The 25,225-nt window shown below is 35.3% G+C and overlaps 1 protein-coding gene across 4 annotated transcripts in view; it reads left to right on the top strand.

The window, feature by feature from the left end:
- ASH1L (ASH1 like histone lysine methyltransferase) overlaps positions 1–25,225 on the top strand; it is a 230,349-nt gene that overhangs the window by 106,073 nt on the left and 99,051 nt on the right. For 3 of the 4 annotated variants that reach the window (XM_028503256.2, XM_036015487.1, XM_036015488.1), the window contains 2 exons: positions 13,243–13,981; positions 24,800–24,979. In XM_028503256.2, coding sequence (XP_028359057.1) covers positions 13,243–13,981; positions 24,800–24,979 — 919 coding nt within the window. The remainder of the gene's footprint in view (positions 1–13,242; positions 13,982–24,799; positions 24,980–25,225) is intronic. The other variant, XM_036015489.1, reaches the window with a different exon arrangement.

The raw sequence follows: 25,225 nt of genomic DNA, 5'->3' as shown, positions 1-25,225 counted from the left end.
CCAATGAACAACCCAACAACAATTAAAACCAGAGAGCCAACATAAACACCATAAAGGGCATCCCAGGAGTATCAAGTTTAGAAGATCAGGGAGACTACACTACTGAATTCCACAAGTCCCCTACCATAGAAATTCACACCACAAAGTCATAGCAGGTCAATCTAAGAAGCAGAAAGAAACAAAAAGTGTCTCGCCTAAAATGGGGAGACAAAGAAACCACCCCCAATTGAAAAGAAAGGAGGAGTCCCCAGAAAGAGTGCTAAATGAAATATAGGCAAGTAAACTAGCAGCTATTGAGTTCAAAATAATGGTTTTGAGGAAACTGAATGAGCACAGTGAGAACCTCAAAGAAATACAGGGAATCTTCTAGGAACTTACTATGAACTATATCAGCATGAAAAAGGACATAGATATGAAGAATACAACTTCTACATTAAAGAACACAGTAGAAGGAATTAAAAGCAGGATAAATGAAGCAGAGGATCAAATAAGCAAGCTGGAGGACAATGTAGAAGAAAGTTTCCAGACAGAGCAAGAAACTGAAAAAAGACTCAAAAAGAATTAAGAGGGTTTAAGGGAGCTGCCAAAAAAAAACCCAAACAAACATGAAATATAGTAATATCCATATAACAGGATTACTAGAAGGAGAAGAAGAGGAATAAGGCACAGATAACCTGTTCCAAAAAGTAAAGACAGAACACTTCCCTAACTTGATGAGAGAAAAAAATTATACAAGTTCAGGAAGCCCAGAGGGTCCTAATCAAGATTAATCCAAAGAGGCATGTTCCAAGACACATAATAATGAAAATGGGAAAAGTTAGAGACAGCAAGGGAGAAACAACTAGTAGCCCAAAAGGGAGCCCCATTAAAGCTATCTCCTGATTACGCAGCAGAAACTCAGGCTAGCAGGGAAAGGCAAGAAATGCTCCCAGTAATGAAAAGCAAAGGCCTGCAACCAAGACTATTCTACCCAGGAAGACTCATTTAAAATGAAAGGTGAAATAAGGAGCTTCTCAGGCAACAACAACAATAAAAAGGCTAAAAGAACATATTTCCAACAAAAAAGTATTGTAAGAGATACTAAGAGAACTTCTTTAATAATAAGAAGAAATAGCCTTGGCTGGTGTAGCTCAGTGGATTGAGTGCAGACCTGTGAACCAAAGAGTTGCCAATTCGATTCCCACTCAGAGCACATGCCTCGGTTGTGGGCTAGGTTCCCAGTAGGAGGTGTGTCAGAAGCAACCATACATTGATGTTTCTCTCCCTCTTTCTCTTTCCCTTCTATAAAAATAAAGTTAATAGTGGAAACAATTTAAAAAGAAAGATTGAGGAACCTAAGTACAAAGGAGAAAATGTCAGTGAGTTAGTACTTATTAGTAATGACCTGAAGTTTAAATGGATTAAATGCTCCAGTCAAAAGACAGTGTAGCTGAATGGATAAGAAAACATGACCCACCTGTATGCTGTGCACAGGAGACCCACCTCGGAACAAAAGATCTACACAGACTGAAGTGAAGTGATGGAAAAAAAATATTCCAAGCAAACGGACCTGAGAGAAATACTAGAGCAGCAGTCTTCATATCAGACAAAACAGATTTCAAAACAAAGTCTGTGAAAAAAGAAAAAGAAAGACACTATATAATATTTTAGGAAATAATATATGAAGAAGATAAAATCTTTGTAAACATATATGCACCCATCATAGGACACCAAAATATATAAAGAAGATCTTGTGGGACTTCAAGAAGGTATCGACAGCAACACAGTCATTGTAGGGAATTTTAACACACGATTGTCAACAATGGGCAGATCCTCCATGCCAAGACAACACAGATATGGTGGCATTGAACAACACTCAGTATCAAATGACTTAATCGATATATACAGAACATTTCACCCCAAAGAAGCAAAATATATATTCTTCTCAAATGTACCTGGAACATTTACAAAGATAGATCACATGAGAGGGCAAAAAACAATTCCCAACAAATTAAAAAAAATAAAATCATATCAAGCATTTTCTTGGACCACAAGGGCCTAAAACTAGAAACCAACCTCAAGGAAAAAAGTCAAAAACACTAAAATTTCTGGAGATTCAATAGCATGCTATTAAAGAATGAACAGGTTAAGAACGAGATCAAGGAAGAAATCAAAAAGTTCCTGGAAACGAAAATGGACTGAAAACAATTGAAAACTTGTGGGACACACCGAAGGAAGTTCTGAGAGCATAGTTCATAGTGATACAGGTCGACCCAAAAAAGATAGAAATATTTCAAATAAACAACCTGACCCTGTATCTATAAACACTGAAGAAACAACAAACAAAGCCTGGAGTGAGTAGAAGGAATGAAATAATCAAGATCAGGGCAGAAATAAATGACATAGAGACTAAAAGAACAATTAAAGGATCAATAAATCCAGGAGTTTATTCTTCGAAAAATAAACAAAATAGACAAGCCTTTAAGAAGACTAATCAAAAAAGAGAGAAAGAGGACACAAATAAATAAAATCAGAAATGACAGAAGAGAAATTACAACTGCTACCTCAGAAATACAAAGGATTGTAAGAAATTACTACAAACAACTATATGCCAAGGATTTTGAAAACGTGGTTAAAATGGGCAAATTTCTAGAAAAACATAATTGTCCAAAACTGAATGACAAAGCAGAAAGCCTGAACAGACTGATAACAGCTGGCAATATCAAAACAGTAATCAAAAAACTCCTGGCACACAAAAGCCCTGGACCAGATGGTTTCACAGGGGAATTTGACAAAACATTTAAGGAATAGCTACTCCCTATCCTCAGACTATTCCAGAAAATCCAAGAAGACATAAGACTCCCAAACTCTTTAAGAAGCCAGCATCATCCTAATCCCCAAACCAGATGAAGACACAACAAAGAGAGAAAACTACAGGCCAATATTGCTGATGAACATATACGTTAAAATCCTCAATAGAAATGTTGGTAAACTGCATGCAGCAATACATTGATAAGATCATACAGCATGACCAAGTGGTATTCATTCCAGGGATGCAAGGATGGTACAATATTTGCAAATCAATAAATGTAATGTTATCACATAAGCAAAACAACAGACAAATCACATGATCATATCAATAGATGCAGGAAAAGCATTTGATAAAGTACAGTACCCATTTCTAATAAAAACACTTAGCAAACTGAGAGTAGAGGGACCATCCCTCAACATAATCAAAGCCATATATGAAAAGCCTACAGTCAGTATCATACTCAATGGGCAAAAACTAAAAGCTTTCCCACTAAAATCAGGAACAGGACAAGGGTGTCCACTTTCACCACTTCTATTCAACATAGTATTGGAAGCCCTAACCACGGCAATCAGACAGGAAAAAGAAATAAAAGGCATCCAAATTGGAAAAGAGGAAGCAAAACTGTTATTGTTTGCAGATGAAATGATAGTGTACATAGAAAGTCCTATAGACTCCACCAAAATTTACTTGAACTAATAAGTAAATTTGGCAGAACAGTGGGATACAAAGTCAATATTCAGAAATCAAAGGCATTTTTGTACACCAACAATGAAATATCAGAAACAGAAGTCAGGAAAAATTACCAGCTGATATAGTAACAAGAAAAATAAACCTAGTAGTAGGTTTATTTCCTAGTAATAAACCTAACAAAGGAGGTAAAAGACCTATACTCAAAAAAACTACACAACACTGAAGAAAGAAATTAAGGAAGAAACAAGTAAATAGAACCATATATTGTGTTCATGGATTGGAAGAATTAAGATCATCAAAATGTTTGTACCACCCAAAGCTATTTATAGATTGAATGCAATCCCAATTAAAATACCAAGGACATATTTCACAGATACAAAACAAATTATTTCAAAAACTTACATAAAACCATAAACAACCCCAAATATCTGCAGCAATTTTGAGAAAGCAGAATAAAGTAGGAGGGATTACAATACATGATATACAACTATATTACAAGGCCACTGTAATAAAACATCTGGCACTGGCCTAAGAACAGACACCTACATCAGTGAAACAGAATAGAGAGCCCAGAATTAAACTCAGGTCTCTGGACAATGAATATTCGACAAAGAGGACAGGAGCATAAAATGGAGTAAAAATAGCCTCTTCAAGAAATGGTATTGGGAGATCTGGACAGCTACATATGAAACAATGAAATTCAAGAGTTCCAGCCAAGATGGACGTAGGTAGAAATCTTTCACTTCCTCATACAACCAAAAGTAGGATGATAACCAATCTAAAGTCAGTAAGCAACCAGAAGTGCCAGAAAATGAACTGCATGGAACTCTGATGACAAGGGAATTAAACAGTCAACAGACCAACCAGACCAGTAAGATGGGCTGATAGAACCGGTGTTAAGTTGGCAGACTGTTCAGGCGGGGCTGACTGAATGGGAAACTTAGAGCTGACTGTGAACGATAGCAGGAGTTGCCATAGTGGGAGGAGCTCCAGTCTCACATGAGGGTTCGTTGGAAACTGGGGCTAGAGCCGATCAGGTGAGCTGCATTGTTCCTTCTTTGGTCCCTGCCCACAGACAGTGCTAAAGCAAGGAGGTTGCCCTGCTAGGGTGAATACCTAAGGCCTCGACCCCTTAATATTTAACAGGTGTACGGAGACAAAGAAATATGGCCCAAATGAAAGAACAGACCAAAACTCCAGAAAAAAAGGCAGGCGAAAGCCAACCTATCTGATGTAGAGTTTAAAACCCTGGTAATCAAAATGCTCACAGAACTGATGGAGCTTGGTCAAAAAATGAGAGACAAATGAAGAATACACGAAGTGAAATAAAGCAAAATATTCAGGGAACTCACAGTGACAGGAAGGAAACCAGGACTCAAATAAATGATTTGAAACAAAAGGAAAAAATAAGCATCCAATTAGAACAGAATAAAGAAACAAGAATTCAAGAAAATGAAAAGAGGCTTAGGAACCTCTGGGACAAGTTTAAATGTTCTAGTATCCGAGTTATAGGGATGCTAGAAGGAGAAGAACAAGAAGAAATTGAAAACTTACTTGAACAAATAATGAAGGAATACTTCCCCAATATGGCAAAGACAGTAGACTTCCAGGAAGCCCAGAGAGTCCCAAAGAAGTTGGACCCAAAGAAGAACACACCAAGATACATCATCAAATTACTCAAGATTAAAGATAAGGAGAGAATCTTGAAAGCAGTAAGAAGAAAGGTGAGCGTTACCTACAAAGGAGTCCTCATAACACTATCAGCTGGTTTCTTAAAAAAAAAAAAAAAAAAGTCCTTACAGGCAAGAAAGGTCTGGAAAGAAGTATTTGAAGTCACGAAAGGTGAGGACCTACATCAAAGATTACTCTATCAGGCAAAGCTATCATTTAGAATGGAAGGGCAGATAAAGCACTTCCCAGATGAAGTCAAGTTAAAGGTGTTCAACATCACCAAGCTGCTATTATATGAAATGTTAAAAGGACTTACCTAAGAAATTGAAGATCAAAAACTATGAACAGTAAAAGGACAACAAACTCACAACTCTCAACAAATGAACCTAAAAAAAAAGAGAGAGAAACAAAACAAAAACTAAGCAAACAACTAGAACAGTAACAACATCAGAGAAATGGACATCACTCAGTGAGGAGGGGAAGAGGAGGCATAGGGGGAAAGGTACAAAGAATAAGAAGCATAATTGGTAGGCATAAAATAGATAAGGAGAAGCCAAAAATGATATAGGAAACAGGATTCAAAGAACTTATATTTACAACCCATGGACATAAACTAAGTGGGGGAATGCTGGAGGGTTGAGGGGTATAGGGCAGAGGGGCAATAAAGCGGAAAAAATTGGGACAACTATAATGACATAATCAATAAAATATACTTAAAAAATCAAACTCAATCACCAACTTACACCATATATAAAATTAAATAAACTCTAGATGGATAGATGACTTAAATATAAGCCACAACACCATAAAAGTCCTGGTTGAAAACATAGGCAGTAAAATTTCAGCTATCCCACGCAGTAGTATTTTCCCTGATATATCCTTTATGGCAAAGGAAATAAAGGATAAACAAATGGGATTTCATCAGATTAAAAGGTTCTTCACAGCTAAGGAAATCATCAAAATGAAAAAGGAACCAACTGTATGGAAAAACATACTTGCCAGTGATACCTTAGACAAGGTTTTGATCTCCAGAATATATAAGGAATTCATATGAGTTAATACCAGGAAGATAAACAATCCAATTAAAAAATGGGCAAAAGACCTAAACAGACATTTCTCCAAGGAGGACGAACAGTGGGCCTGTAGGTTTATGGAAGGGTGCTGAGCATCACTTGCCAGCATAGAGGTGCAAATTAAAACCACAGTGAGATACCACCTCATACCAGTCAGAATGCCCAACATTAGCAAACCAGCAAACAACAGTGCTGGCAATTACACAGAGAAAAGGGAACCCTAGTGCACTGTTTGTAGGAATGCAGACAGATACAGCCACAGTGGAAAACAGTATGGAATTTTCTCAGAACTAAAAATGAAACTGCCTTTTCATCCATCTATTCCACTGCAGGGATTATACCCTAAGAGTTCTGAAACACCAATTCAAAAGAACCTATACGCCCCTGTTTTCATAGCAGCATTATTTACAGTAGCCAAGTTTTGTAAACAGCCTAAGTGCTCATCAGAAAATGAGTGGATCAAAAAACTGTCGTACATTTACACAATGGAGTACTACTCAACAGAAATAAAGAAGGAATTCCTAAGCTTTGTTACAGTGTGGAGGGAACTGATGAGTATCATGCTAAATGAAATAAGCCAGATGGTGAAAAACAAATGCCATATGATCTCAGATATAAGTGGAACCTAATGAACAATACAAACAAAGTAGTAAAATAAAACCAAATGCATGGAAACAAGGAACAGACTGACAAGGACCAGAGTGGGTGGGTGGATGGGGGTAATGGAAGAAAGAAGGAGAAGGGCCTTTTTAAGGAACAAATATAAATTACCCATGGACATGGATAACTAGGTGTGAGAATTGACTGTGGGGAGGGCAGTGAGCAGGGAAGGTGAGAACAATGGAGGGAAATGGAGCAAATGTAATAAACAATAAATTTAAAAAATGCTGATATGACAGCTGTCACAATACAATCTAACAAAATTGTTTCTAATGAAGTTAATGACAACTAACCCCTGCTAGAGCCATCTTATGAAAATAACCAAAAGAACATTTTGGCCAACCCAATACTTGATGAATCTTTAAAATTTCTGCCCACGTAACATGTTTCTTCTCACATTCAATTCCAAAGCAAGTCATTAGGGTAACTCTTAAATCGAAGTAGCATGAAATTATAATCCTATTGAGGGAGGGGGTAACAGAATTATTTATGAATGATGATAGAGTGTACCACATTGGCATTTAGGAAGATGCTGAAACATTATACTGTGGAGAATAGATTGTGGCAAAACAAATGCATAAAAACAGATAATGGCTTCAGGTTCGGATATGTTGAATTTGAACTGACTTTGGTTTATTGAGGTGGAGATGTTGGGTGGCCATTTGGAAGCAGTGGTTTATAGTTTGAGAGGCATAGTAGAGATACTGATCTAGCAGTACATAAATTTAAATCTGACAGTGAATGAGATTGCCCTAGAAGAAAATATATTGAGAAGATGACAGGGATGAAGGTGTAAGAAATATTAGCATTTGAAAAGGAAGTGGAAGAAACGATGTAAATGAATGACATAAAATTATAAATAGATTTTTTAATAGGAAATCAAAGAGTACATGTCTTAGAGCCTCTTAATGTCAGATGTCATAAAGTGGTCAAGAGGGATTTGGACAGAAAGTATCAAATGATTGAGTAATGATTTTTTTTAAAAAACTAGTTTGCAGGTGTAGAGCTTGAGCAATTTAATAATGAGAGGGAGAAAGAAGTCTGTTGCAATTTAGGTGGCATTGGAGTAAATTAGAGCTCTTTATTTTCAGCAATATGGTGGTAGATTAGATATGCAGAATAATCAGATTTCTTGGTACCTAAAACTAAAAATACTAGCTAAAATATGGAAAACATTTCTTAAAACATTACTGAACTTTTAAGTAAGAAACTAGAAACTTTCAGAAATCTTTATTCAACATAAATAAAGAATATTAATTCTGATTGATATCTGCAAAGAGTTCCTGATCACGAGCTCATACCCAACCCCTGTCTCTCATGCAGATTTGTATTGTGTGTGAGACTCAGAAAAAAATTAATTAAGATTTCTTGTAGATTGGTAGTGTCCATTAGCCTGGAAAATTTAATTTTCATTTGAGATAAAGCTAAGATTTTTTCATCAGTGCGTCCTCCATCTTGGTTGAGCTTTCATTCTTTTATTATTGTTTTAATTTTAAAAATATTTAAATAACACCCATGGCTAGTATGGTTCAGTGGATTGAGTGCCAGCCTGCGTACTAAAAGTTCACTAGTTCAATTCCCAGCTGGGACACATGCCTGGGTTTTGTGACAGGTCCCCAGTAGGGGATGCACAACAGGCAATCACATATTGATGTTTCTCTCCCTCTCTTTCTCCCTCCCTTCCCCTCTCTCTAAAAATGAATAAAGTAAATATTTTAAAAAATTTAATTTATTACTCAGTATTTGCTTCAGGTGTATTGCATAGGGATTAGACATTTATGTAACTTATGAAGTATTCACCCGAATAAGTTTTTTCCTAACTGGTACTGTACGTAGTTATTGCAATATTATTTATATTCCCTATACTGTACTTTAAGATTCCACACATAAGTAAAATCATAGGGTATTTGTCTTTGTCTGACTTATTTCACTTAGCATAATACCCTATAACTCTGTCCATGTTGTCACAAATGGTAAGATTTGATTCCTTTTTATGTCCAAGTAGTATTCGATTGTAAACATGTACCACATCTTCTTTATCCAGTTTTCTATCAGTGGGCACTTGGGTTTCCTTCATCTCTTAGATATTGTACATAACACTGCATTGAACATAGGGATGTATATATCTTTTCAATATAGTGTTTTGGATTTCATTAAATACCCAGAAGTAGAATGACTGGGTCATATTGTAGTTTTATTTGTAATTTTTTGAAGAACCTCCGTATTGTTTTCCACATGTACCAATTTACAGTCCCAACAACCATGTACAAGAGTTATTTTTTTCTCTATCTCCTTGCCAGCACTTACTGTTCATTGGTATATTGGTGATAACCATTCTAATAGATACCTCATCATAGTTTTAATTTCTGCGTGTCTCTGATGAATAGTGACATCGAGCATCTTTTCATGTGTTTTGGCCATTACTATGTCCTCTTTCAAGAAGTGTCTGTTGATGTCCTTTGCTCATTTTTTAATCAGATGTGTTCTTTTTATATTTTGAATATTAATCGTTTGTTGGATGTATTATTGGCAAATATCTTCTTCCATTTAGTAGATTGTCTTTTTGTTTTATGGATGGTTTCCTTTGCTGTACAAAATCTGTTTGTTGTAGTCTATTTATTATTTTCTTTTGTTTCCCTTTCTCAAGGAGACTTACAAAAAAATAATACTAAAAGCAATGTCAAAGAGTTTATTGCCTATGTTTTTTTTCTAGGAGTTTTATGGTTTTGTGTCTTAAATCTTAGTCCATTTTCAGTTTCAGGGGTGTACAACTTAAATCTTTAGTCTTTAAATCTTTAAATCTTTAGCTAGGTGGTTCAGTGGATTGAGTGCCAGCCTGTGTACTAAAAGTTCACTAATTCAATTCCTTGTTGGGAATTTTCAGTTTTGGGTGTGTACAACCTTTTGGCATCTCTGGACCACACTAGAAGAAGACAAGTTGTCTCGGGCCATATATTAAATACATACACATTAATGGAAACTAATGAGCAAAAGCAAAAGCTTTTAAGTTATATTTATCATTTTGTGTTGGTCCACATTCATAGCCATCCTGGGCCACAGGTTGGACTTCCTTGTAAGAAACTGCTCTATCTTGTCATGTACAAAATAATGACAATTTTACATCTTTCCTTCCAATTTGAATGCCTTTTATTTCTATTTCTTGTCTTACTGCTGTGGCTTGGATTTCCAATACTATATTAAATAAAAGTGGTGAAAGTGAACATTCTTGTCTTGTTCCTGATATTAAGTAAAACATTTTTATCTTTTCACAATTGAAAATGATGTTAGCATTGGATTTGTCCTGTACTGCCTTTATTGTGTTGAGGTATGTTTCCTCTGTTTCTACTTTGCTGAAAGTTTTTATCATAAATGGTGCTAGATTTTGTCCAATGTTTTTTCTGTGCTAGTGATAATGATATGATTTTTATCTTCCATTTTGTGTATGTGGTGTATCATGTAATTGATTTGGAAATATTAAACCTATTTTTCCTCTTAGGAATAAACCCCGCATGATCAAGGTATATGATCATTTTAATGTATTGTTGAATTTGATTTGCTAATATTTTTTCAGGGTATTTGTATTCATGTTTATCAGAAACATTGTCCTATAACTCTTTTTTTGTAATGTGTTTGTCTGTTTTTGGAATCAGGGTAATGCTGCCTCATAAAATGATCTTGGGAACCTTTTCTCCTGAAATTTTTAGAATAGTTTTAGGACACGTGTTACATTTCTCTTTGCCTGTTTGATAAAATTCATCTGTACAGTCATCCAATCGAGGATTTTTTGTGTTTTGGGAGTTACTTCTTTATTTCATTAGCAGTTAGTCTGTTCACATTTACTGTTTCTTCATTTTCTATCTTATATTCACTTTTGACCATGTTTGTGATTCTTCTTCTAGTTCCTTTAGATGTAAAGTTAGATTGCTTGAAATGTTTTTTTGTTTCTTGAGGTAGGTCTGTATTACTATGAATTTCCCTCTTAGGACTGCTTTTGCTGTGTTCCATAGATTTAGAGTTCTTGTGTTTTCATTTTCATCTGTCTCAAGATATGCTTTGATGTCATTTGGTTTCCAGTTTTATGCCATTCTGGTTGGAGAAGATGCTTGATATGATTTTAATATTCTTAAATTTATTGAGACTTCTTTTGTGTCCTAATACATTGTCTGCCTGGAAAAATGTGCTATGAGCACTTTAAAAGAATGTTATATCCTGGTGCCTTGTGGCGATATTTTTTAAAAATACCAATTAAATTCATCCGGTCTATTCTGTCATTATTTGGGGCTGCAGTTTTCTTTCTGGAAGATGTATTTACTGATATCAATTAGGTGTTAGTCTCCTACAATGACTGCATTGCCGTCACTGTCTGTTTATGTCTATCAGTATTTTCTTGTGTCCAAAACCACAGCCAGCAGGCCATGTGTGGCCCAGGATGGCTATGTATGCAGCCCAACAGAAAATCATAAATTTACCTAAAACATTATTAGATTTTTTTCCCCTTAGTGTTTGTGTATTTAATTCACAGCCCAAGACAACTCTTCTTCCAGTGTGGCCCAGAGATACCAAAAGTTTTGATATCCTTTGCTTTATATATTAAGATGCACCTCTGTTGGGTGCATAAATCTTTTCAAGGGCTGTAATCTCTTGTTAAATTGATCCATTTAACATTATGTAATGTCTTTGTCTCTTCTTATAGCCTTTCTTTTAAAGTCTCTTTTGAACTAGAGACTTTGTGGTGTCATTCACTGGTATAGAAAATCTGGAGGAGGAGCCAAGGATAAAGGGGATGATTAAATTGTAAATATGGAGAGTTTGAGAAATTATGAAACATGTAATTTCAGAATTTAAAAAAAAGTTATATTTGTAAAATAGAGATTTATGAGCCATCAGAATTTAGATAATTGAATGAATTGCCAAAGAGAGAATGTAGGGTTGAAGCCAGAAAAGGACTTGAACTAGAGAGGTTGCGAAACTATAGAGCATTTATTTTTTTAGTTTTTCTATTTATTGATTTTGAAGGAGAGACAGAGAAACATCAATTTATTGGAGTTGCAAGTAATTGGAAGATAATCGAAGTGTATTATCAGAAATAGTGGAAACAGAATATTTTTAAGGTTAACACCATTTAATGTATTATCATTTTCACTTACAATCATGTAATGTACATATATGTATAGAGAAAAATGAGTTCTGTGGGCACAGCAGACTATTACAGATAGGGAAGCAACCAGAAAAAAAAATTACCTTGGGGGAAAACATGAAACTGCATTTCATGCCTGTCTCCATAAAGTGGGGAAGGAGAAAGATCAACTGCAGGAACTTCCCTTGATGATCCAGATCTTGGGTCCAGGTCTGGTGTAGGCAGAATTTTAAATAATAGTGACATAAAATATAGCTGAGAGTTTTAAATTTTGAAAAATATTGCATTAAAAAAATACTTCTAGATTTTTTTAGGAAGTTATTGGTAATTTGAGAAAATTTTAGTGTAGTCAGATGAGATTAGAATCTCGAATGCCTAGGTTTTATAAAATAGTATCTAGAATAGTATATTTTACAGTCATGTAGATAAGAAATTCATTGATTAACTTTGGAAAAGTATGACATGATCATTAGTAGCAAACCACACATTTTGAGAACTGGCCCATTATGATCTGAGTTTTATAATATTGTAAAAACTAACATAGCTTGCCAGAGGAAGTTGAGCATTTCCCACATTAATTATAATCATAAAAAGTTGCTGAGTGGTATCTGAAGAAACAAAGATGGCCAGATCATTGTACCAGTAATATAACCAGTAATATAGGTTTTTCTAAGACCATTTATTTCTAATCTTGCTGTCAATGTATATTCCTTCTAAACTAGTTTGTACAGATGTTTTTTTAATCCTAATTTTAAAGCTTTGCCTAAGAAGAAAGTTTCATTTCTACACCTTTGCACTTAAAACATTGTCAGAAAAAAGCACTGAGCTAGTAATATCATCCATATTTAAAGTTTAGATCTTTATCCAGGATCCAGGATTGCCTTGACTGTCAAGTCCTTTAACTGGATCTTCATTTTTGAAGAAATTAACTCTTATTTCTGCTCCTCATCTCAGAGAGTAAGAATTGTTGTGTTTTAATTCATATACCATTAGGGAAATATGGGCCAATTTTGAATTTATTATGGTTACTGTAATGTGCCCTACTTAGGAAAGTAAGCTGTTGACTTGTCTGTGAAAGACACATGTATACGGTACTATGATGTTTCATCTTGCTATCAAAAATAAAGCAGTATTCCTTGTCTTTTATCCTATGTAAAAAGTTATTTCCATAACTAGCTGTGTTTAATTTGTATGTATGTGTGATTTGTCTTGTTATTTAGTGAATGGAGTTTCCTCTCGAAGTCCAAGATTGGTTTCTTCTGGGGACGACACTGTGGATAGTCTGCTGCAGCGGATGGTACAACATGAAGACCAAGAGCCCTTGGAGAAAAACATTGATGCTGTGATTGCATCTGCCTCTGTGCCACCTTCTTCCAGTCCAGGCCATAACCACAGCAAGGAACGATCCCTGGGAAAACCAGACAGCCTTCTAGTGCCTGCAGTAACCAGTGACTCTTGTAGTAACAGCATCTCACTCCTTTCTGAAAAGTTGCCAAGCAGCTGTTCCCCTCATCATATCAAGAGAAGTGTAGTAGAAGCTATGCAGCGCCAAGCTCGGAAAATGTGCAATTATAACAAAATCTTGGCCACCAAGAAAAACCTGGATCATGTCAATAAAATTTTAAAAGCCAAAAAACTTCAAAGACAGGCCAGGACAGGAAATAACTTTGTGAAACGCAGACCAGGTCGACCTCGGAAATGTCCCCTCCAGGCTGTGGTATCAATGCAAGCATTTCAGACTACCCAGTTTGTCAGCCCAAAATTGAATGAAGGTGAAGAAGAAGCAGCACTACACCTTGGTCCTGATACAGTTCAAGATGTCATTGAAGCTGTTGTTCAGAGTGTAAACCTGAATTCAGACCATAAGAAGGGATTGAAGAGGAAAAGTTGGCTTTTGGAAGAACAGGCCAAGAAAAAGCAGAAGCCATTCTCAGAACAAGAACACGAGAATACTAAAAGGTAATCCTTTGTTTAACATTTTTTTAGGACCCCTCCCCCACATCCTCTGTTTAACATTTTATCTGAGTAGAGGAAACTAGCTTTTATAAAAAGGTGACATATCTATTCTGCTGCATAATTCAGTTAACCTTAAAACTTTTATTATATAAGACTTGTTCTTCTGTGTTCTAATTAAAAGTGCTCTTACTTGTGGCTGTCCAAAATTATAAGTACATAAGAAGCAAAATTGTAATGATCCAATTCAAGCCCATCACTTTACAGATGAAAAAAAATCAAGGTCCATAGAGATTATGTATTTTATCCAGTGTATAGCTATGTGAGTGGAATTACTTTTCTTATCACATCATTTTATCTTTACTGTGCTCTAATTTTTTTTATCTTATCATCATACATTTTTAAGCCTTCATGCATATTAGATTTATTTTCTTCAGTTTCCTTTTTATAGCTTTACTTTTTGTAAAAGTTATAGAGCTGAAAGCCAAGAATCACCAAAAGAAAGAACCATTTAATCCTTTTGTTATATATTCAACTATTTCTTTCCTGAAGGTTTATTTGATATGTTTAAATGAATCAATATAATATTCACCATTTGCAGATGGCTTTAGCTTTACTAATACAGCATGTTCAGTCTCACTAAAATTCTAACTCTTGTTCACAATTAGAGAAATACAAATTAAAACTGCTGGATACATTTTAAGTCTTTCAACATATATTGTTCAATAGCCCTCTTGAATGTCACACCTGTTTATACTTTTACTATCATACAGTAATAGTTGTATACTATTTACTTACCCTTATGTACCCAAAAGTATATCCTTTTATTTTAATCTTTATTAGTCTGATATAGGTGAAATACACTAGTTATTTCCACTTATTTGTGTATTTGGAGATTAGAATTTGTTTATGTCCCTTACCTGTTTTTTATATTTTTAAGTGATCATACATAGTCAGAATATTAACTCTTTATGCTTGTTCTTTGACATTTATTTATATTTCCTTGCCATATATATATCCTTTTGGACCTTTTCTTACACATTATTAATATGTACATATGCAAATCTTATTTTAAGTAATTGGTAATACACTATACTTAATTTTGTAACTTAACTTTTTCTCTTCCTGTATCTTGGCATCTTGTCGTTGGTAATGTGAATTATACTATTCCATGCTATGAATATATTATAATTTATTTACTTTTCTTTGATGGATTACATATTACTTTTTTACATTTAGGACCTTAAATCAATTGCAACTTCTTTTCTTTTTTTAAAAAATATTTTACTTGTTTATTTTTAGAGAGGGGGGAGGGAGATGGGGAGAGAAACATCAGTTTGTTGCCTCTTGCATACCCCCAACTGGGGACCTGGTCCAAAACAAAACCCAGGCACATTCCCTGACTGGGAATTGAACCAGCACCTTTTGGTCCATGGGCCACTTTTCAGTCCACTGGCCTACAACAGCCAGGTCAGTTGAAATTTACTTGCATTTAAGGTATGAATTAATATTATGTTTATGGCCAGTCATTATCAAGGTTGCAGATTTGTAAGCATGGCTATTTTTATGTTATATGCTATATGTTATATTTATATTCCCAGTGGATTTTAGTAAAGTGGTTTTTGTTTTGTTTCATTTTTTCTTTTTCTTTTTTTTGGGGGGGTGGGGATAGGCAAAAGAAAGATATAATTTAAAAAGAGACATAATGTTTTTGATTTTTAAATGATGATCTTACAACTATTCATTATTTTATCCTTTCCCTTCTTATTTGAAATGATACCTTTAACATATACTAAATTCTTATGTGTGTTTGCCTCTTAAGGTCTTTTTAAATATTTTTGTATGTTCTTCACATGTCTGTTTTGGTATTAATGTTATTCGTTTATAATTACTGATGTTTTAAAATCACTGTACAAAGAGAATTGTTTGTGCCTTCACTATACTAAGAAAGTGACAGTTTATGACATCTTGATGATTCACTTTAGGAAGGGTCTCCTTAGAAATGTGCTTCAAAGAGAAAAGGCTTCATTTCATATAAGCCTTTGTGTTCCAAATAATTCTAGTGTCATTGTCACCAATATTAACATATTATTTTCCATAATACTCTATTCTGAAATTTGATGAGAATATGAAGAGAAGGTTGGGATATGACACAGTGAGTTCCCAGAGACAAGTTTTTTACCTTTCTAGTACTTGTTATGGGCCAGTAGTTTGTTCATTTATTTATTCAGTAAGTATTGCAAAATTATTTATTCCATGTGCTGAGGATAGATACAACATAAGCAAATATAGATACATTCCCCTACCTCATGGATCTTACCATCTAAGTGCTATTATGAAGAGTTACTTAGGAGTATGAGGATATGTCATACACACAATTGACTTTGCCTGTGGAAGTAATGATTAAGTTAAAATCTCAAGAATAGACACTATCTGTTATTTAGAAGTGCAAAGCTAGAGCAAACATAGGTTGATGAGTGTGAAAATGCATGGTCAGTTCAGAGAAGTTGAAAAAAGCTATTCTTGCCAAAACACAGAGTGAAATAGAATAGTATGGTTTTCAAAGAATCTGGAGGAAGGGTTATGGGGACCAGATCATGCAGAAGGCCTTGTATGTCATGTTAAAGAGTTCTTTGTCACTATTGGTGATTATAACAAACCAGAATGAAAAGAATAGTATAATGGTTATGAGCTGAGTTCTAGACTGGGTTCAGCTTCTGGTTCTTAAAGGAAAAAAGATAAGTTTTAAAAACTTAGATAAAAAAATAAAATTATAATAGAAATATTTGGAACTTAGTACTGTGCTACATAATGAAACATGGGTTGTATCTAAACCAGTCCCTAGAGGGAGATTTCGTAGACTTTAATTGTTATATAATCTTTTTAAATCCTTAAAAAGTTATGAAGTAGGAGTTTAGTTAAAAAATTAGTAAAACAAGAGAATAAGCCTCAAAATGTAAAGAAAGGAAATAAAATATATACACTGAATTAACAAAATAAGGTATAATAGAATCACTGAAGACCATAATTCGTTGAAAACTAATAAAATATACAATCTTCTAGTAAGATTAATCAATACCGAAAATGAATAATTAAGTTAGGAATTTAAAAGGAGAGCTATATATGAGAGATTAAAAAGTGGCTACTATAAGAACTTTATGCCCAACAGATTGGAACCACCTCTAGAAAACATTATGTAAATTGAATCCATAATTTAAAACTGTGCCACAAAGAAATCACCAGGACTGGACAATTTGAAAGAGATTTCTACCACACTTTACAGAAAAAGATCATTCCAGACTTCCAGTCAAGATGGCAGCATATGTAAACATGTCTCGCCTCCTGACACAACCACATCAAAGTTACAACTAAAATACAGGACAACCATCACTCACAACCATCAGAAATGAGTTGAATAGGAGTCTGACATCTGTCGAATTAAATTGATGTAGATGGGTAGGAGGGACAGACACAGAACGGGCTGGACCCACATCCATATGTGGTGGATAAAAATGCAGGAGGGATACCTTCTGAGTGAGCAGTCCCAGCCCCACACTAGATCCCCAGCCCAGGTTTCTAGTGCAAGAAAAATAACCACCCTGGCTGGCATAGCTCAGTGGATTGAGCTCGGGCTGCGAACCAAAGTGTCGCAGGTTCGATTCCTAGTCAGGGTACATGCCTGGGTTGCATGCCATGACCCCCAGCAACCGCACATTGATGTTTCTCTCTCTCTCTCTCTCTCTCTCTTTCTCTTTCTCTCCCTTTCTCCCTCCCTTCCCTCTCTGAAAATAAATAAATAAAATCTAAAAAAAAAGGGCAATGAAAATATGTCCTCAGTTGAGGATAATAAAGAATTATTTTTAAAAAATGAAAGAAAAAGAAAAATAACTCCCCATAACTTCTGGCTGCAAAAATCAGTGGGGATTGAGTCATTTTTATAATGAAATAAACTTCTGGAGTCCCAGGCATTTTCCCTTAAGTACACTTGTCTGATAATTAAGCCTTGACAGGAGCTGGCAGGTCAAAAGGAGGGAGCTAACCCAAGCCAGTCAGCTGCAAGGACTGGCTGTGACCACTAATCACTACCCTTTGTCCTCCATGGAGCAGCCTTGCAGAACCCACACAAGCTTATTCAGACTCACTCCCTCTGAGTTCCAGCACCAAGATAGCAGCTTGAAAAGCACCAATGGCATACGGGGAGGCACTGAAGTGTCTGGCATCAAGATGAGCATTGGGGGACAGCTTTCTCACAGATACATAGGTGGACAGAAGCAATTGTCCCTTTTCTGAGCCCTCCCCTTACAGAGCTACATAGCCCACCCAAACTGTTAACGATGACTTCTCAGTATGAAAATGTCTGGTCTCGGCTCATGCTTCAGAAATTCCTAAATCCTCTCAAATAAACAACAGCTGGCCTCAGTAAATCCCTATCTCCTATACCCCTTGCTAAGTAACTCCAGGCCCAGCACTAGCAGCAGGGAGCCTAGATACACAGATTGGCTTTGCCCAGGAATCTCAATCCCAGCACAACTAGCAGCCATTTCAGATTGCTTTATAGCTCATGTAGGGTAGCCCCAGGCAAAACACAGATGGGGACTGACCCTGGCCTGTACCACCTGGGAAACTTCAGAGCCTGTGCACCCAGTGGACAGCTATAGTCCACATAGGAGCACCACTACCCTGCCCCTGCACAGCTGCTCCCTCCCATGGAGGACAAAGGGTAATGATTAGTGGTCACAGCCGGTCCTTGCAGCTGACTGGCTTAGGTTAGCTCCCTCCTTTTGACCTGCCAGCTCCTGTTAAGGCTCAATTATCAGACGAGTGTACTCAGCTCACACAAAGGTGCACCTCAAGTATACAGCTTAGGTGATAGGGGAGGCTGTGCAGCTGGACCCTGTAGGACATCTACTACATTAGGCCATGCTGCCAAGACGGGGAGTCATAGCTGCTCTACCTAATACATAGAAACAAACGTAGAGAGGCTGCCAAAATCAGGAGACAAAGAAACTGGCCCAAATGAAAGAACAGATCAAAATCCAGAGGAAGAACTAAACAAAATGGAGATAAGCAATCTATCAGATGCAGAGTTCAAAACATGGGTTATAAAGATGCTCAAGGAACTTAAGGATAGTGAGGACCTCAACAGCATTAAAAAGATCCAGTAGAAACAAAGATACAGTAATTGAAATAAAGAACAATTTACAGGGAAACAACAATAGAGTAGATGAAGCTGAGAATCAGATCAATGATTTGGAGCATAAGGAAGCACAAAATAAGCAATCAGAACAAGCAGGAAGAAAATAAAAGAATGCAAAAAAAATGAAAATAGTATAAGCAGCTTCTGGAACAACTTCAAGAGATCCAACATTCCCATCATTGGGGTGCCAGAAGAAGAGAAAGAGTAAGAAATTGGAACTCTATTTGAAAAAATAATGAATGAAAACTTCCCTAATTTGGTGAAGGAAATAAGACATGTAAGTACAGAAAGGCACAGAGAGTACCAAACAAAATGGATGCAAAGAGGCCCACTCCAAGATCCATCATAATTAAAATTCCAAGGTTTAAAGAGAGAATCTTTAAAGCAGCAGGAGAAAAGAAGTTACCTACAGGGCGGTACCCATAAGACTGTCAACTGATCCTCAGAAGAAACTTCTCAGGCTAGAGGGATTGGCAACAAATATTCAAAGTCATGAAAAGCACGGACCTAGAGCCAAGATTGCTCTGCCTAGCAAAGCTATCATTTAGAATCGAAGGACAGATAACTTACCAGACAAGGAAAAACTAAAGGAGTTTATCATTACCAACATATTATTGTATGAAATGTTAAAAGGACTTATTTAAGAAAAAGATGATCAAGACTATGAACAATAAAATGACAATAAATACATATCAGTAATTGAATCTAAAAAACAAACTTAAGCTAACAAGAAGAACAGAGGCAGAGTAATGGATTCGGAGAGTGTTTTGATTGTTGTCAGTCGGGGGTAGGGGTGTGGGGGAATGGGTGAAGAGGTGAGGGGATTAAGAAGTTCAAATAGGTTGTTACAGAATAGCCATGGGGATGTAAAGTACAGTATAGGAAATAGAGTAAACCTAAGAACTTGCACACATGACCACCCATTAATAAATGTAATTAATTTTTTAAAAAATAAGATCATTCCCATCTGTAGAATATACTTGATAATGTTGACGGAGGGTGAGTAGGATATACATATACAGAAAGTATATAAATTACATAATCAGTTTTAAAATTTTTATAAAGTTAACACCCAAAGAGATATAAAATGGATGAATATATAGAACATTGCTATCACCAGTCATAAAGAGCTTCCTTACCAGTAGCTATGCTCAGTCTCCTAACTTTTAAGGTAACCACATCCTTACCTTTTTTTAATACCATTTAAATATGTAAGCATAGACAATACAGTTCAGTTTATCCTTCCTGAACATCATTGAAATGGAATTTATAAAACATAAGCTTTCGTATCTTCTTTTGCTCATCATATAAATGTTAAAACATCTTTGTTATTGCATGTTGCTGTAGTTAACTTTGTTTTATCACTGTGTTGTAATCCATTATTTGTATATAATATGGGTTTTCCATTTTACTGTTGGGTTATCTCCAAGATTTACTGTTGAGGCTATTATCCCAAAATGTTGCTCTTAATATTCTTTTAATGTCTGCTGATGATATGGGCACTAATCCCTAAGGTATATACCTGGGGATGGAATTAACTGAAGAAAGTAATGGGTTTGTGCCAAGAAAATTTCAATATGTGGTATATTAAGCTAATATGGAACAACTGAGTTGGTAAGAGAAACAGATCCATGCATGTATGCAAGGTTGCTATATGACAGAGTTGATTCTGAATACCAATAGGGAAAGAAAATAACATTTGATAAATTGTGCCCCAAAAGTTGGTGTTTTGTAGGAATGGAAATGAAATTAGATTCTGACTTGTCCATATACAAAAACTAATAACCAATTGATTAAATACATAAATATAAAAAGTAAAACTTTAAGCTTTTATTTCTTGATTTTTTTTTAAGAGAAAGGGGGAGGGAAGGAGAAAGGGAGAGAAATATTGATGTGCAAGATTTATCAATTGATTGCCTCTCTCAGGCTTCCACCTGGAGACCTGGCTGGCAACTCAGGCATGTGCCCTGACTGGGAATTGAACCAGAGACCCTTTGGTTCATGGTCTGGCAATCAGTCCACTGAACCACACCACCCAGGGTGGAAAAACTTCATAATCCTACTGTCAGAAAGGATTTTAGAAACAAGATATCAAAAGCGGTAACCATATATATATATAGGTAAAAATTGATATACTGTGTTATATTAAAACTAAGAATTTCTGCTAATAACACATCATGACAAACATAGGAAGACTTTCTACAAAGTGGGAGAATAAATTTATAACACTGATGATGTATACATTTTTGGTATCCAGAATATATAACAACAAAAAAATTATACAAATCAATACTATATAATCTAGCAATTACCTTTTAGATAGCTTAGAAAAAGTCTTGCAAAAGGGCACTAGAAAACAGTTTGAAAAGGTAGCAGTAAGATTGGTTATAATGTATAGAAAAAGGAAACAATACAGATTAACAGAAAAAGAAGTATATTGTAGTTTTTCATACAGTGGAATGTGATATGGTATTCGAAATTAATTATAGTTGACATGTAATAATCGCTGATGAGTGTTTGAAACATAACATTAAATGAAAGAATCGAGTCCCTAAATATATAGTTGCTGATATTATTTTTATTTTAGAAAAGCACAGTAACTGAAAGTATTATATTGGTATAGATAAATATATAATAAGCCATATTTTAGAATGCCTTATCTCTTCCTCATCCTCTTCTTTTTTCCTGAAAAGCTCAAGTCCCGAATCATACCACAGTGATCCTGAGTTGGGTTTTGGAGCCTTAATGGGGTGAGGGAGTTGGGTTATGGCATGAGGGGGAGAGAATATAAACCCAGCCTATGATGATTTCACAGCCTGAGTAGGATGAGAAGGATGCTGCTATGAAGAGTGTCTTCTTTGGGGTGTCAGGGCCAACAAATTTAGGAAGGTTTCAGTCCAGATCTTAATGGAAAATTCTAAAAGTCTATAAGTAGGCATTTGCATTTCTTATAAGCCCCCAAGGTGATTCTGATGTATATGGTCTGCAGGTGGCACTTGGTGAATTTATATATGTAAGGGATAACCAAGAAAGCAGAAAATATTTTTTTATTGCAGGGAGAAAGAAGCATAAGATAAGGCACAGAAGTAGAATTTGAATTTGGCTGGTAAGGAGAACAGTAAAAAAATAATAATAAATGATTAAATAAGTAAACAAATAGTAAATAGATTTCATGACCAAGTAGGTTATGCAAGACTTGTTCAATGTGCAAAAATTAATTAATGTAATCTGTCACATCAATATGCTGAAGAATAAAAATCTCACAGTCATATCAATAAATGCACAAAATAAAATTGACAAAATCATGATAAAAACTCTTAGCAATCTAGGAATAGAAAGAAATTATCTCAACATAATAAAGACCACATATAAAAACTCACAGCTAATGAACATTAATAGCAAAAGACAGAGCTTTACCCCTAACATCAGGAAACAAGGAAAGGATGCCCCCTTTTGCTACTTCAATTCAACATACTATTGAAATTCCTAACCAGAGCAATTAGGCTGAAATAAAAAAGGAAAAGGCATTCAAATTATAAAGGAAAAGTGAAATTAGCTCTGTTCCCAAATGCCAAAGTCTTCTATTTGGAAAACCCTAAAGATTACACACACACACACACACACACACACACACACACACACACCTGCTAAAGCTACTAAACTAATTTAGCAAAGTTGAGAGGCAAAATCACCTTACAAAAAATCAGTTGCATTTCTGTATACTGCTTTCCAAAAAGGAAATAGGAAAACAACTTCATTTACATAACATCAAAAAGAATAAACTTAAGATGGAAAAAGACATCATTGGAAACTTATAAAACATTGTTGAACAAAATTAAAGAAGACATATAAATAAATGGAAAGACAGTCTGTTTTATGGATTAGAAAATTTAATGTACTACCCAAAGCAAACTACAGATTCAGTGTAATTTCTGGCAAAATCCCAATGAAATTTCTTTCAGAAATAGAAAAATCAATCCTAATATTCATAAAGAATTTCAGAGGATACCAAATAACCAAAACAATCTTGACAAAGAACAAATTTGGAGGACTCACACTTCAAGATTTTTTTGTTTCATTTTTGCACAGGCTGGTACCTTTACTGTTATGTTGAATATAAGTGATGAGAGTAGACATTTGCTTTATCCTTGATATTAGGTAAAGTGTATTGTCTTTTGCATTAAATATGAAGCCAAAAGTAAATCTAGGAAATTACCTACAATATCATTGCTTAAGTCCCAGGTCACTAGCCAGTCTGTTTCCTTATGTTTATGTTATATATAATTTCCAGGATCTTTAGTTGGGAGGATAGATAGAAGTGTCTATTTCATCTTTGCCTGGAACTGGTATCACCTTACTTTTTAAAGACATTTTTATTTATTTAGAATTCTTAATGAATTTAGAGTCCATCTCCCCTTTACCCCCTCTACTTTTTAGCACTATAGTTGTTAGTTCATTGCCTTCTGGCTTGTATTGTTTCATACATGAAATCTGCATCCATTCTTATTTTTATACTCCTGTGTATATCATATATTTTGTCCTCTAGCCCCTTTTATTTTCTTCATCATATAGTTTTCAGCAGGTTTATTATGATGTATGATTTGCCTTGCTTGTTTTATTTGAATTTATATTCCTTATGGTTTGTTTAGCTTCTTTGAACTTTGATTTTATACTTTTTATCAAATTTGGAAAATTACTTTTATCAAATTTTGATCATTACTCTAATTTTTTTCTCATTGTGAATTTATTTACATTGTGGATGTCGCATTATTGTGTTTCTGGTTTTTGTTCTTTCCTTAGTATTTAATATATTTTTGGCAGGCTGTTAAGTTACTTGTAGACCAGCTTAGATCCTTTTGAAAATTGTTTTTAAACTTTACTAGGGCCAGCATTTAGTCCAGGGAGAGTTGAGCCCTGTAAAAATGGGTAATGTTACCCTTTGGGATCTCTATTTAATGTTCCTGGTATTGGGTGGTGTCTTTCTACTCTGCCTAGTGGAATCTGAGTATCTACCATCATCTATGAGCCTCTGGGGATTGTTTAGGTTATTGTACTCTGGTAGTTTTTTGTTTAGCCTAATAGAATTTCACCCTGCACATGCACAGCTTAGTATTTAGCAGTATACTAAAGGAGACCAATACACAGATTTCTAGAGTTAATTTTTCTCCATAACTTTCTTCAGTACTTGGCCCCACAAATTCCAGGTACCTCAGCCTCTCTGTACTCTGATTGATCTCTCTTTTCAACCCATCAAGTTGGACATTCTCTGCTTTGATTCTCCTTCTTCTACTACAGTCCTCATACAGCAAAGCAGTTATAGGCCTCATCTCTTTCCCTCTGTTGTTTTGGGGGTTTTTCCAGTTTCTCTTAGGGATTGCAATGCTGCACTAACCATTGTCTGATATCTGATAATTGTTTCGTAAACTTTATCTAGGTTTATAGTAGCGTACTGTATTTCTGTTAGTTTCTGTCAGCAGGAGAAGTCAGGTATCTGTTACTCCAGCATGGCTAGATGAGAAAGACTCCATATCTCTTCTTTTAATTGCTGTAATGTTTTTTACAATAGACAATCATTTGTAGGAAAATATTATTTCATCATAAAATTATCTTTAAACTTCTTTTTATAGCTTTACTGAAGCAGCAGTTGAGATTCCCAGTCCTCCTGAAACCCCAGCCAAACCTCTTGAACCTGAAAGTACCTTGCAGCCTGTGCTTTCACTTATCCCAAGAGAAAAGAAGGCCCCACGTCCCCCAAAGAAGAAGTATCAGAAAGCAGGGCTGTATTCTGATGTTTACAAAACTACAGAGTAAGTAATAGTACCTATCAGCTGACATACTTTTTTGTCAATTGAATTTATAGGGGTCACATTGGTTAATAAAATTATGTTGGTTTAAGGTATGCAGTTCTATAATTTATCATCTTTATATTGTATTATGTATAAACCACCCCAAGTCATGTCTCTTTCTGTCACCATTTATCCTTCTTTACCTTCTCCTGCCTTACCCTAATCCCCAGCTGACACCTTTTAAAGACCCTGTTATTCTTCCATGTT

Source organism: Phyllostomus discolor, chromosome 14 (assembly GCF_004126475.2).
Source record: "Phyllostomus discolor isolate MPI-MPIP mPhyDis1 chromosome 14, mPhyDis1.pri.v3, whole genome shotgun sequence".
NCBI classification, from domain to species: Eukaryota; Metazoa; Chordata; class Mammalia; order Chiroptera; family Phyllostomidae; genus Phyllostomus; species Phyllostomus discolor.
The sequence above is the reverse complement of the archived record's forward strand: the minus strand, read 5'-3'. Positions and strand labels throughout refer to the sequence as shown.